General features: G+C 47.7%; 2 protein-coding genes and 1 long non-coding RNA gene across 4 annotated transcripts in view; 2 read left to right on the top strand and 1 right to left on the bottom strand.

The window, feature by feature from the left end:
• LOC132808144 (zinc finger protein 850-like) overlaps window positions 1-14678 on the top strand; it is a 131059-nt gene that overhangs the window by 55198 nt on the left and 61183 nt on the right. Inside the window, exon 3 of one of the 2 annotated variants that reach the window (XM_060822022.1) lies at window positions 1473-2719. The exons of the other annotated variant lie outside the window; for it this stretch is intronic. Coding sequence (XP_060678005.1) covers window positions 1473-2154 — 682 coding nt within the window. The 3' untranslated portion in view covers window positions 2155-2719. Of the gene's footprint in view, window positions 1-1472; window positions 2720-14678 lie in introns of those variants that run through there. 2 annotated transcript variants of the gene reach the window in all.
• LOC132808146 (uncharacterized) overlaps window positions 3013-14678 on the bottom strand; it is a 32838-nt gene continuing 21172 nt past the window's right edge. The window contains exon 3 of the long non-coding RNA XR_009642033.1: window positions 3013-4642. This is a non-coding gene — a long non-coding RNA (uncharacterized LOC132808146). The remainder of the gene's footprint in view (window positions 4643-14678) is intronic.
• LOC132808143 (gastrula zinc finger protein XlCGF57.1-like) overlaps window positions 7212-14678 on the top strand; it is a 63285-nt gene continuing 55818 nt past the window's right edge. The window contains exons 1-2 of the mRNA XM_060822020.1: window positions 7212-7334; window positions 8232-9553. The gene's annotated coding sequence lies outside the window, so the exon portion shown is untranslated. The remainder of the gene's footprint in view (window positions 7335-8231; window positions 9554-14678) is intronic.

The following is a 14678-nucleotide window of genomic DNA, read 5'->3' as shown; positions in this document are numbered from 1 at the left end:
GAAGCATGTTTCCTGGCTCTAGCGTGTCCAATCCTTTAATATTCTTATATGTCTCAATCAGATCCCCTCTCAGTTTTCTAAACTCTAGGGTATACAAGCTCAGTCGCTCCAGTCTTTCAGCGTAAGGTAGTCCCGCCATTCCAGGAATTGACCTCGTGAACCTATGCTGCACTTCCTCAATAGCCAGAATGTCTTTCCTCAAATTTGGAGACCAGAACTGCACACAGTACTCCAGGTGTGGTCTCACCAGGGCCCTGTACAGCTGCAGAAGAACCTCTTTGCTTCTATACTCAATCCCTCTTGTTATGAAGGCCAGCATGCTATTAGCCTTCTTTACTACCTGCTGTACCTGCATGCTTACCTTCATTGACTGGTGTACAACAACACCCAGATGTCTTTTTACTGTTTGGTACAGGCGTGTTGGACCACAGGGTGTTTCTGTGCTGTATGTCTCTATGTCTCTATGACCCTGGCTTTCCAACGAAGTTTGCCACGTCTGTATGTTCAGTTTTTCTCTGGTGTCAGTGTTAATGCCTCGATGTCTCATTTTGTTCCCCCCTTCCCGGGTCGTTAACCATTTTGTGTCTGGTCCTTCCTCAAGAAGCTGCATTGCAGGTTCACCCTGAATTGGCACTTTTTTTTGCTTCCCAAAATCAGACCTGCTCACTCTCAGCAATATCCCAGTGTTGTGAAAGATATTAACTTCCAGGTGGAGTTATCCAAAATGCGGAGATGTCAGTCTTGGCTTTTTTGCTTTTCAGCCCCTGGAAGATCCTTCAGGAGAATTAGTTAGAGCGGAGTGAGATGGTGCTTTCAGTTTTGTGGAATAAAAAAAAGTATTCTGCAGAAAGTAGAATTGCTTGTTTAGAATTTCTACCTTTGTAATCTCTTTCTTTTTACAGAGTATTTGAAGATTTGAAGACGGGAAGTTTCAAGATCAACAGATGAAGGGCTTATGCCCGAAACGTTGACTCTCCTGCTCCTCGGATGCTGCCTGACTTTTCGACTCTGACTCTCCAGCATCTACAGTTTTCACTTTGATGTCACTGTCTGACAGTCACTCAGTCCATCAGGAACGCAACAGTTTTCAACTATGAGTCTGTGAGAAGGAGGAAAGCTTTTTGGTTCCCATTTGAGTACATTTTCAGCATCAGTGGGATTGGATGAGAGACCCAACTGTTGCAGCGCACTGAATGAGGAGTGTGTAGCAGCTATACGGCCTGGAAAGAGGAATTCTCGACGTGTTTGTGCGCGACTGAAGCTTTGGCCATGGAGAAACCCGAGGAATCCCGCCCCTTGGAGAAACCATGGAAGTGTGGTGACTGTGGGAAAGGCTTCCGTGCTCCGTCTGCCCTGGAGATTCATCGGCGCAGTCACACCGGAGAGAGGCCGTTCTTCTGCCCTGAGTGCAGGAAGGCCTTCAGCAATTCCTCCGCCCTGCAGGCCCACCAGCAGGTCCACACAGGGGAGAGGCCGTTCCCCTGCACTGAGTGCGGCAAGATCTTTAGCAATTCCTCCATCCTGCTGAAGCACCGGCGGGTCCACACGGGGGAGAGGCCCTTCAGCTGCCCTGAGTGCGGGAAGGCCTTTACACAGGCGTCCATCCTGCTGACCCACCGGCGGATCCACACTGGGGAGAGGCCGTTCTCCTGCCCCGAGTGTGGGAAGGGATTCAGTCAGGTGGGCAACTTGCGTACGCACCAGAGGGTCCACACTGGGGAGAAGCCCTTCAGCTGCCCCGAATGTGGGAAGGCCTTCAGCTATTCCTCCGACCTGCTGAAGCATCAGCGCGTCCACACCGGGGAGAGGCCCTTCAGTTGCCCCGAGTGCGGGAAAGGCTTCAGCGATTCCTCCGACCTGCTGAAGCACCAAAGGGTCCACACAGGGCAGAAGCCCTTCAGCTGCCCCGAGTGCGGGAAGGCCTTCAGCGATTCCTCTGCCCTGGTGAAGCATCGGCGAGTCCACACGGGGGAAAGGCCCTTCGACTGCCCCGAGTGCGGGAAAAGCTTTGCCCGGTCCTCCAACCTGCTGACCCACCGGCGGATCCACACGGGGGAGAGGCCCTTCAGTTGCCTCGAATGCGGGAAAGGCTTCACCCGCTCTTCCCACCTCCGGAGCCACCAGCGAGTTCACGTGCCATCGCAGGGGGATTGAAGGAGTGACGGCCAAGTGCCATTATCGACTGGATGATCAACCCAGTTCCAGGGATTCCGGGTTCAATTCCCACCGCGACAGATGGTGGAATTGGAATTTGGTCAGAAATCTGGAGTTCAGAATCTAACGGTGAAACCATTTTAGGGGTGTGGGGGTGGAGAAACCCCCATCTGATTCACTCAGTCGCCCCAGCTGCACCCTTTACCCGGTCTGGCCTGTATGTGACTCCAGACCCACAGCAGTGTGGCTTATTCCCCCCGCCCCCAGCCCCCCCAAAAGCCCCTGGCAAATGGGCGAGGAGAAACTTACTTGGACACAGGATATGGGTTGAAATTGCTGAGTGAGGCAATACTTCCTCCGGGTTATGGTTGTAATGAGGATCCAATTACAAAGAGACAATTTCGTGCTGGCCAATATTAAAGAAAGGGGAGGCGGGGGTCTGTGTGCACTTTGATCTTAAGGTGTTTTGTTTTTTAAAAATCTGCTATGCTTTCTCTGCCTTTTTGCTGGAGAGAATCTGAAGCTGTAACAAAGTTGGGTCACAATAAAGGGTTACCTGAACTTACCCCCTGGCTCAGACTCTCATTGAAGGCTTTGAGCTCCAAGAGGTTTTGGTTTTAAAGCTGCTCATTTCTTTCAGCCTCATGCAGAGTTTCCAATGTCGTGTATCAGATGGAGCAGTGAATGAGGAGCCAGTATCGTTAGAATTTTTTCAGGAGTACAGAGTGCACCGTGTCATCGGCATTGTAAGGTTTCCTGGCAGCACCAGGAGCTGTGGGCTGTATTCACTGGGAACGATGTGGAAGTGCCGGTGTTGGACTGGAGTGGATAAAGTGGAAAAAATTACACAGCACCAGATTATCATCCAACAGATTTATTTGGAAGCAGTAGCTTTCCTAGTGCTGCTCTTTCATCGGGTAGCTATGGAGCAGGAACATATCGCAACCGATCAGTGTCATACTACTGATAGGATATATTGAACAAATCAAGATTGTGGTTTAGTCTTTCATCTTCTAGAATGGGTTGTGGGTTTTGTAATTAATATGTAAAGCTCAGAAGTACTTTTGAGTCACATTCTTGAGATGACTTAAGGTTTTATAAAAATCAGTGACATCTCAGCTCAGTAAATGAAGAATGTGAGGTTTGACTCTGTCTGTATCCCAATCTTGAATTTCCAAAGTAGGAATGTACAAAATATTACATGGATTGACTGCCTGCCGATTGTGTGCTTTTTTTGATCAAAATTGAATGTATCTGCAAATGCAAATTTACCCCATTGACCTGTGTGTGTCTGTGCATGCATCAGAGTGTGTGTGTGTGTGTGACTTTGTGTGTGAGAGTTTGCCTAAGAGTATATGTTTGCCTGTGTGCATGCATGGTAATGTATGAGGAGTATAAACCTGTGAGAGTGTTGAGTGGTGTGTGTCTGTGTTTGAGAGAGAGCATGTGTACGGGAGAGAGGTATAGATAAAAGTGAGGAATTGTATTTTGCTTAAAAAAAGAAGGGGAGGAATTGCAGTTACTGGCAGGGCCCTGGGTTATGTTGTAGAACAGAGACATGGAGGTATGGTTCAGGTACATAGTTCTTTGAAAGTTGCATCACTGGTAGACTAAGTGGTTAAGAGTTGTTTAGCCCACTTGCCTTCATTGTACACACCGTTGAATGTTGGAGTTGGGACATCGTTTTGAAATTGTACAGGATGTTGGTGAGGCCACTTTTACAACAGAGTACAGTTCTGGTGGCTCTGTTATGGGAAGAATACTATTAGAGAGGGTTCGGTAAAGAGTTACCAGGATGTTGCCAGGACTGAAGGGTTTGAGTTATAAGGAGAGGCTGAGACTTTATTCTCTGGAGTGGAGGAGGTTGAGGGGTGACCTTATTGAGATTTGTAAAATAATGAGGGGTGCAGGCAAGGTGACTAGCAAAAATAGTGAGGAGCATGTTTGGTTAGGTCGAGTCACGGGGAAAAGAAATATTGGTTCTACCGTTTCTTTTTCTCCTATTGGCATTTGGAGACTTAAATTTGTCAGTAATCGCAGCATTGCCACCGAGTGTACGGCGCATGCTCCTCGGTGTCAGCAAGAACGGCGCATGCTCCTAGCTGTCCGCTGCAACGGGGGCGATCTTCTTTAGAAGCCAATGGGGAGCCTTGGAGGACCGAACGGAGAGTAGTCCTCCTGCCAATGAGAACATCCCCTATTGTCTGAATGCGGAAGTTGTCCCATGAGCTTCTGAAGCTGCTGCTGCACCTCTCTCTTTGAATGAAGATTGAGCTTCACTCCAGAGTGCAACCTCCTTCCTCTGTTTAACATCTGGGAGTACGGCACTCTCTTTTCAATTTCTTATTTCATTGTGGGCTTCAATTGTTGACTCGCAGCAACTGAATGTAAAGGCAGTGAATCCAGGGAGGAGCAGTCTCAGGAAATGTTGATCCAGGTCTGCGTCTCAATTGGCAAACAGTCCCACAGTGTGAAGTTATAGCCTTTGCTGTGGGGAAGAAAACAGCAGAAAGGAAGTGCATTGTTTAATTGGTGATATATGGGAATGTGGGGAAGGGGAGGACTGCAGGTGTTGAAGATCAGAGTCAAAAAGTGTAGCACTGGAAAAGCACAGCATTCAGGCAGCTTCCAAGGAGCAGGAGAGTTGAAGTTTCAGGCCCGAGCCCTTCATCAGGAATGATGTGTGGATGGACAAAGGGGCCTCAGCGTCCTCCTACACCAGTCACTGCCTGTTGTCAGACAGGTGCAGCAAGCAATCAGCAAGGCAAGTGGTATATTAGCAAGAGGAATTAAGTTCAGAAGTGGGGATGTCTTCCTGCAGTTCGGGGGTCATTAAATATATTCAAGGCTGAACTCATCTGATTTTTGAACAACAAAGAGGTGGATGTTTCTGGGGGAACACAAGAAAATGGTTTCAAGGCCAGTATAGAACAATTACAAGTCGGACGGCACAGAAACAGACCCTTCAGTCCAACTAGTCCGTGCTGACTATGTTTACAAACTAAACTCATTCCACCTGCCTGTGTTTGGTCCATATCCCTCCGAACCTTCCGGCTTTTGCTGCTCCTTGGATGCTGCCTGAACTGCTGTGCTCTTCCAGCACCACGAATCCAGAATCTGGTTTCCAGCATCTGCAGTCATTGTTTTTACCTCCCTCTGAACCTTTCCTATTCATGTCCTTATCCAAACATCTTTTAAACGCTGTTACTGTACCTGCATCCACCATTTCCTCTGGACATTCATTCCACACACAAACCACTCTCTCAAAGGAAAAAGGTGCTCCTCATATCTCTTTTAAAATCTTTTCACCTCGCACCTTTAAAATTTGCTCCTAATCTTGAAACAACTCCTGCCATTCACCTCATCTATGCCCCTCATGATTTTATAATTCTCCTATAATGTCGCATCTCCACTTCCTGTGTTCCATTGAAAACATCCCAGCCTATCCACCTAGATGTAGGTAGATTAATATCCAGTTATGATCTGTTCAAAGCTGGTGCAGGCTCGAAAAACCAAATGACCTACTCCTGCTCCCAACTCTCTCACTTTGTCCAGGAAGATAAGAGACCATAAGACAGGAGCAGATATTTGGCCATTCACCACATCGGGTCTGCTCATACCATTCAATCGTGGCTGATCGGTTTGTCAACCCCATTCACCTGCTTTCTCCCAATACGTCTCGATCCCCTTGATACTCAAGAACCTACCTGTCTCAGTTTTAAATATACCCAGTGACCTGGCCTCCACAGCCTTCTGTGTCAAGGAATTCCATAGATTCACCACTCTCTGGCTGAAGTTTTTCCTTTTCTCCATTCTAAAAGGTCTTCTGGTCCTAGTCTCTCTTACCAATTGAAATATCTTCCCAATGTCCAGGTCGTTCAGTATTTGGTATGTTTCAATTAGATCCCCCTCCTGGTGAGTATGGCCCTGTTAATCAGCATGAACCAGACCCTTCAGGATGTGGTACAGCTGGGATTAGGTTCAGCAAACTGAAAATGGAGGGAGAGTGTGTGGGATGGAGATCTTCAGCTTCTCTGGAATAAGGGTGGAAAGAGATATAAATGAGAATTGATCGGATGGGCTGATCGGCCAAAGAGTGGCAGGTTGAGTTTAATTTAGAGAAATGTGAGGTTTGCGTTTTGGTCAATCAATCCAGGCAGGACTTGAACAGTTAAGGGGAGTGTTGCAAAACAAAGAGACCTTGGTATGCTTTCCTTTATGGGTCAGAGCATTGAGTACGGGATTTGGGAGGCTGTTGCGGCTGTGCAGGACATGTGGTTAGGCCACTTTTGGAATACTGCATTCAGTTCTGGTCTTCCTGCAATAGGAAAGGTGTTGTGAAACTTTGAAAGGGGTGGGAAAACTTTATAAGGCTTGTTGACAGAGTTGGAATGTTTGAGGTACAGGGAGAGGCTGATAGGCCAGGGATATTTTCACTGGAGCATCAGAGGCTGAAGGGTGACCTTATAAAAGTATATAAGGGGCATGGATCAGGGCAAGGTGTTTTCACCAGGGTAGGGGAGTCCAGAACTAGAAGAACATAGGTCTGAGGTGAATGGGGAAAGGGAAATGAGCAGAATTTTTTTCTCACAGAGGGTAGTGGAGGTGTGGAACCTGCTGCCAGAGGAAGTGGTGGAGGCTGAAATAATGACACAATCTAAAAGGCATCTGCATATGTGAATAGCAAAGGTTTGGAAGAATGTGGGCCAAATGCTGGCAAATGGAACTGCGTTAATTTATGATGTCTGGCTGGCGTCTGTCTAGGTTAGGGTGGATTAACCATAGGATGTGCAGGTTAGGTGCATTAGTAAGGGTTAAATGCTGAGCAATAGGAGTGGGAGAATGGGTGTGGATGGGTTACCCTTCGGAGGGTCGGTGTGGACTCCCTGGGCCGAGTGGCCTGCTTCCATACTATGGAACTTCTCCGAAGGGAAGAGGTTTTGCAAACTGCGCAGGCGCACTGCGGACCAGACGGCCGCCGCCCGGAGCAGGCGCAGTGTGGGGGCTCCCGCTGCCGGCCTTGCTCCATTGGTGACGTCACAACGCGGAAGTGGCCATGTCAGTTTCAGAGTGCAACTCCTTCCCTCTGGGGAACTCTGCATCCAGGGAGGGAGGGGGAATCTGTTCACTTGTAGCAACTGGAGTGAATCCAGGGAGGGAGCAGACTCTGCAAACTAAAGGTGAGGGGAGACGGATAAATTGCGGGGGGGGGGGTGACCTGAAAGACTTTTATAAAATGAAGAGGGGCGGGGAGAGGGTAATTAGACAAGGTCTTTTCCTTGGGATGGGGGAGTCCAGGCCTGGAGGTTAATGAGTTAAGGGTGTGGACAGGGGTGGGGGCGTTTGTGATTTAAGCGGCCTAAAGGGGTATTCTTTTTACGCAGAGGGTGGTGCATTTATGGAATGAGCTGCCAGAGGAAGTGGCTCAGGCTGGTACAGTTGCAGTATTTTAAAAGTCATCTGGTTGGGGATGTGAATAGGAAGGACTCAGAGGGATTTGGGCCAAGTGCTGGCAAATGGGACTAGATTAATTTTGGATATCTGGTCAGCGCCGAAGAGTTTGATCCAAGTGTCTGTATGTCTGTGACTCTGGCTTTCCACAAACATTTGCGACATCTTTACCTTCAGTTTCTCTCTGGTGTCTGTTAATTCCTTGATGTCTCATTTTGCTCCCCCGCTTCCCGGGGACGTTAACCATTTTGCGTCTAGTTCTTCTTCAAGAAGCTGTATTGCAGGTTCACCCTGAATTGACACTCTTCCCAAATCAGACCTGCTCACTCTTAGCAGTATCCCAGTGTTATGAAAGATATTCACTTTCAGGTGGAGGTATCCAAAATTCAGAGAGATGTCAGTTTTGACGTTTTTGCTTTTCTGCCCCTGTAAGATCCTGAATCAGCACTTTCAGGAGAATTAGAGTGGAGTGAGATCGGGGGGCGGGGGGGGTGAGATTGGGATGGTGCTTTCAATTTTGTGGAATAACAAAAGAAAAGAATGTTCCACAGAAAGTAGAATTAATTGCTTGTTCAGAATTTCTACCCTGCACTGACAGTGATGACGTTTGTAATCGCTTTTTACAGAGAATTTGAAGATCTGAAGACAGAAGTTTCAAAATCAACAGGTGAAGACCTGATGCCCGAAACGTTGATTCTCCTCCTCGGATGCTGCCTGACCTCCTGCGCTTTTCCAGCTCTGCACTTTTCAACACTGACTCTTCAGTGACTGCAGTCCTCACTTTGATGTCAATGTCTGACAGTCACTCAGTCCATTGGGAACGCAACGGTTTTCAACTCTGATTCTGTGAGAAGGAGCAAAGCATTTTGGTTCCTGTTTGGGTACATTTTCAGCATCAGTGGGACTGGATGAGAGACCCTACTGTTGCAGTGCTCTCAGTGAGGATCGTGTAACAGCTATACGGCCTGGGAAGAGGAATTCATGTTGGGGAGGGTCTCCACACGTGTGCAGCTAAAGCTTCGGCCATGGAAAAACCCGAGAAATCCTGCCCTGTGGAGAAACAGTGGAAGTGTGGCGACTGCGGGAAAGGCTTCCGTGCTCCGTCTGCCCTGGAGGTTCATCGGCACATCCACACGGGAGAAGCCGTTCTCCTGCCCCGAATGCTGTAAGGGCTTTACCCAGGACTCTATCATGCTGATCCACTGGCGTATCCACACAGGGGAACGGCCCTTCCAGTGCCCGAGTGTGGGAAAATCTTCAGGAATTCTTCAAACCTGCTCAGGCACCAGCGGCTCCACACTGGGGAAAGGCCCTTCAGCTGTCCCGAGTGCGGGAAGGCCTTTGTCCGGGCCTCCCACCTCCTGACCCACCAGCGGGTCCACACGGGGCAGAGGCCCTTCAGCTGTCCTGAGTGTGGGAAGAGATTTACCCAGGCCTCCAACTTGCTGACCCACCAGTGGGTCCACACACAGTAAAGGCCCTTCAGTTGCCTTCACCTGCTCCTCCCGCCTGCGGAGGCACCAGCGAGTTCACGTGCCATTGCAGGGGGATTGAAGGAGCGACGGCCAAGTGCCATTATCGACTGGACTATCAACCCAGTTCCAGGGACACCCAGGTTTGAATTCCACGCAGCAGATGGTGGATTTGGAATTTGGTCAGAAATCTGGAGTTCAGAATCTAACGGTGAAACCATTTTCGGGGGTTGGGGGTGGAGAAACCCCCATCTGATTCACTCACGTCCTTTTTAGGGAAGGAAACTGTCGTTGTGGGAGAGGATTCACTTGGTCATCCCAGCTGCATCCTTTACCCGGTCTGGCCTACACGTGACTCCAGACCCACAACAGTCTGGTTGACTCTACACTGCCCCCCCCCCCCCCCCCCACTCCCCCCCCCACTGGCAAATGCGTGGAGAGAAACTTACTTGGAGACAAGGTATGGGTTGAAATTGGTGAGTGAGGCAGTATTTCCTATGGGTTACGGCTGTAGCAAGGACCCAATTACAAAGGGACAACTCGGTGCTGACCAATAGTAAAGGAAGAGAGGGGGGTGGCAATGTGTGCACTTTGACCTTGAGCTGCTTATTTAAAAAACAGCAACTTTTTCTACGCCTTTTTGGTGAGCTGGGGGGGGGGAATCTGAAGCTGTAACAAAGTTGGGTCACAATAAAGGTTACCTGAACTTACTGCCGGGCTCAGACTCTCATTGAAAGCTTTGAGCTCCAAGAGGTTTTTGTTTTAAAGCTACTCATTTTTTTTGCAGCCTCCTGCACTGAGTTTCCAATGTCGTGTATCAGGTGGAGCAGTGAATGAGGAGCTAGCATCGTTAGAAATTGTAAATTTTTTGTGAGTGCAGGTACTGCATCGTTTCATCAGAATTGTAAAGTTTACTGGCAGCACCAGGAGTTGTGGGTTGTGTTCACTAGATACGTGTATCTTTACAATTAAGAATACCTAAAATGATATATTCAGAAACATAGTTGAAGTCTGAAAGCATTTTAAATTTTTTAAAAGAGCTGTTGAAACCTTTCTGAAACTTGCACTGAATTATATGCAGTTTAACCACAGCTCAGGACAGGTTGGAAGGGGTGAATGGCCTGTTCCTAGTCTTGTGAAATTGGTTCTGACTATGTAGAAATAGAGTCATAGAGTTGTACAGCATGGAAACAAACCCTTCAGTCCACGCCGACCAGATATTCTAAATGAACCGAGTGACCCATTTGCCAGAATTTGGCCAATGTCCCTCTAAACCCTTCCTATTCATATCCCCATCCAGATGCCTTTTAAATGCTGTAATTCTATCAGCCTCCACCACTTCCTCTGGCAGCTCATTCCATAAACGCCATAAACGCACCACCCTCTGCGTGAAAAGGTTGCCCCTTAGGTCCCTCACAAATCTTCCACCCCCCTCCCCCCAACTCTATGCCCTCTAGTTCTGGACTCCCCCCTACCCCCAACCCTGGGGAAAAGAGATACAAAAGTTCATTTACTCCCCCCACAGGATAAAGAGTTGCCCAGAGGGAGGGGGTTTCACTCTGAACCTCACAAGACCAGTTCTGTGCAGTGACATCAACAATGGAGTGAGGGGGTGGGGTAAGGTGTCTGGGTAATGGGGTGGGGCCAAGCTGAAAGCAGTCCATGCACCATTTGCAAAAATCCCAACCCGAGGAATCCACCCGAGGCAGATGGGAAATGGAAGCCTTTCCCACAGTTGCCACACTTCCACGGTTTCTCCACGGGGCGGGATTCCATGGCTGAAGCTTCAGTTACACACAAACGTGTGTGGAGCCCCTCCCCACCCAGAATTCCTCTTCCCAGGCCCTATAACTGTTTCAGGCTCCACACTCAGTGTGCTGTAACAGTAGGGTCTCTCATCCAGTCCCACTGATGCTGAAAACCTACTCAAACAGGAACCAAAAAGCTTTGCTCCTTCTCACAGAATCATAGTTGAAAACTGTTGCAGTCCCAATGGACTGAGTGACTGTCAGACATTGACATCAAAGTGAAGACTGTAAACGCTGGAGAGTCAGTCGAAAAGTGCAGCGCTGGAAAAGCTCAGCAGGTCAGGCAGCATCCGAGGAGCAGGAGAGTCAATGTTTCAGGCATAAGGCCTTCATCTGTTGATTTTGAAACTTCCGTCTTCAGATCTTCAAATACTCTATAAAGAGAGATTACAAAGGTCATCACTGTCGGTGCAGGGTAGAAATTCTGAACAAGCAATTCTACTTTCTGTGGAATATTCTTTTCTTTATTATTCCACAAAATTGAAAGCATCATCCCACTCTCCCTTCCCCTCTGTTCTCACTCCGCTCTAACTAATTCCTCTGAAGGTGCTGAATCAGGATCTTACAGGGATAGAAAAGCAAAAATATCAAGACTGACATCTCTCTGAATTTTGAATAGTTCCACCTGGAAGTTAATATCTTTCACAACACTGGGATACCACTGAGAGTGAGCAGGTCTGATTTTTGGAAGCAAAAAAAGTGTGTCAATTCGGGGTGAATCGGGAATACAGCTTCTTGAGGAAGAACCAGACACGAAATGGTTAACGTCCCCAGGAAGGTGGGAGCAAAATGAGACATCAAGGCATTAACACCGACATTAGAGAGAAAGTGAACCTATTGACGTGGCAAATGTTAGTGGAAAGCCAGAGTCATAGAGATGTACAGCACAGAAACAGACTCTTTGGTCCAACTCATCAGTACCAACCAGATATTCTAAATTAATCCAGTCCCATTTGTCAGCACTTGGCCTATGTCCTCTAAACCCTTCCTATTCGTATACCCATCCAGATGCCTTTTAAATACTGTAATTGTACCAGCCATCACCACGTTTTTTGGCAGCTCATTCCTTACATACAGCACCCTCTGAATATAGGAGTTGCCCTTTAGGTTCCTTTTAAATCTCACCCTCACCCTGAACCTAAGACCCATCCAGGGAAAAGACCTTGTCTATTTACCCTATCCATGCCCCCCATGATATTATAAAAGTTTGTAGGGTCACCCTCAGCCTTTGGCGCTTGACAGAAAACAGCTCCACCCTGTTCAGCTCAAACCCTGACAACATCCTTGTCAATCTTACCTGAATCCTTTCAGGTTTCACAACATCCTTCCTCTAGCAGAGAGACCAGAACTGCACACAATACTCCAAAAGTAGCCAAACAAATGTCCTGGAGAGTGCACAACGTAACCTCCCAACTCCGATACTCAGAGGACTGCAAAAGTTTTCAAAACCCACAAAAGACAACCGGGAAAGAATGGAGGGACAAACCGATCTTGGACATCGGGGGGGTGGCGGATGGGAATGAGGGATGGAAGCTGAATGTGCTGGAGCCAAGGCAGAGGAAGAACAGAGGATGAAAAACCGACTTGAAGGAATACTACATGTGCTGTACTTGTACCTGTTGCAGTTACTGGTGGGAATCGGGTTCATTTTAAACATTGAAACAGAAAACTATCTACCCCTCCGCCTTCCCAACGTCGATCCTTCCGTCCCTCCTCACCCGGGTAACTAAGACACATACCTGAGTTTGTGGAGTCTCCTCCCTCCCTGGATTCACTCCAGTTGCTACAAGTGAATAGATTTCCCCTCCTCCCATCTCTGTCTCCCTCCCGGGATGAAGAATTGCCCAGACAGAGTGAGATTCACTTAAACGGACAGGGCCACTTCCCTGCTGTGACATCAACAAATCAAGAGGCGAGTCACAGTTTGCAAAACCCCTTCCCTTCAGAGAATCCCCACAGTGTGGAAGCAGGCCACTCGGCCCAAAAACTCCATACCGACCCTCTGAAGGTTAACCCACCCACACCCATTCCCCTACACCTGTTGCTCTACATTTACCCCGACTAACCTGCACATCTCTGGGCACTAAGTAATTCAGCATGGCCAATCCACCTTAACCTGCACATCCCTGGGCACTATGGGTAAGTTGGCATGGCCAATTCCCCCCGGACCTGCACATACACACACACATCTATGGGGGTGAATTTGTGTGTGTGTGTGTGTGTGTGTGTGTGTTTGCATGAGAGAGAAAAAAATCTACATCAGTTTATCTCTGCCTATTTGCTAACAGGTGCTTTATTTCTGTTGGTGTAAATATTGTTGTAATTCATAGCTGGGTGTTAACAGTTAGATGGAAGGGAGACAAAATTCCCCAAGTAGGGCACCATGAGAATCCTGGGAGAGCCCCATTTCTGGTTTACTTCTGAATGAACAAACATTAAGCACGAACACCTATTTATTTCTAATTTTGTTTCATTTTTCTTGTTTAATTCTCTGTTATGACTACACTCTGTGCCTGGATGGTTGACAGGCTGGGAGATTGTGGGTTGGGGCTTGATTACTGAATGTTTTATTGTTCCAGAAGGTGTAATAGGGAACAGGGAGATCGACAGAGGACAGAGAAATCAGGCCCTGAAATCCGAGGTGACACCAGTGTACCCTGTGCTCAGTGCTTTGATGACCTTTGCCAACCCTCTGCCTTTACCTCACTTCCCATCTGATTACCCCCTCTATATTCAGGATCCAATCCTTGTCATCCTGAAGCCATGTCTCTGTTAGGAGTCTCAGATCATAATTATTCTCTTCAATGTGTGCAGTTAATTCATTCACTTTTGTTACAATGCAGCACACATTCAGACACACTGTTTTTAGATTCAAGTTTTGTGACCTTTAAAATCCAGTTTTGATTGCTGGTACATTTACTCCCCTTGTACCTTTCTATCGTTCTCTGATGTTTATTTTCCACATCACTATACTGCTCACATGCTTTGATTTGGATTGGCCATGCTAAATTGCCCAGAATGTCCTGGGATGTGCAGATTAGGTGGGTTAGCCATGGGAAATGAAGGGTTATAGTTTGATAGTAATAGAAGCAGGAGTTGGCCATTTGGCCCATCCAGCCTGCTCCACCATTCATTAAGATCATGGCTGATCTATCCATCGACTCAGCTCCTCCTCCCTGCATTGTCCCAACTACCCTTCATTCCCCTACCATTGCAAATACCCATTCAACTCTGTGTTGAGTTTAGAGTCATAGCAATGTTCAGCATGGAAACAGACCCTTTGGTCCAACCCGTCCATGCTGACCAGATATCCCAACCCAATCTTGTCCCACCTGCCAGCACCCGAACCATATCTCTCCAAACCCTTCCTATTCATATACCCATCCAAATGCCTCTTAAATGTTGCAATTGCACCAGTCTCCACAACTTCCTCTGGCAGGTCATTCCATACACACACCAGCCTCTGTGTGAAAAAGTTTCCCCTTTAGTCTTTTATATCTTTCCCTTCTCACCCTAAACCTATGTCCTCTAATTCTGGACTCTCCACCCCAGAGTAAAGATTTTGTCTATTTATCCTATCCATGTCCCTTATGATTTTATAAACCACTATACGGTCACCCTTCAGCCTCTGACGCTCGAGGGAAAACAGCCCCAGCCTGTTCAGCCTCTCCTTATAGCTCAAATCCTCCAACCCTGGCATCATTCTTGTACATCTTTTCTGAACCCTTTCAAGTTTCACAACATCTTTCTGATATGAAGGAGACCAGAATTGCACGCAATATTCCAACAGTGG

Source organism: Hemiscyllium ocellatum (assembly GCF_020745735.1).
Source record: "Hemiscyllium ocellatum isolate sHemOce1 chromosome 27 unlocalized genomic scaffold, sHemOce1.pat.X.cur. SUPER_27_unloc_33, whole genome shotgun sequence".
In the NCBI taxonomy this organism is placed as follows: Eukaryota; Metazoa; Chordata; class Chondrichthyes; order Orectolobiformes; family Hemiscylliidae; genus Hemiscyllium; species Hemiscyllium ocellatum.
The sequence above is the reverse complement of the archived record's forward strand: the minus strand, read 5'-3'. Positions and strand labels throughout refer to the sequence as shown.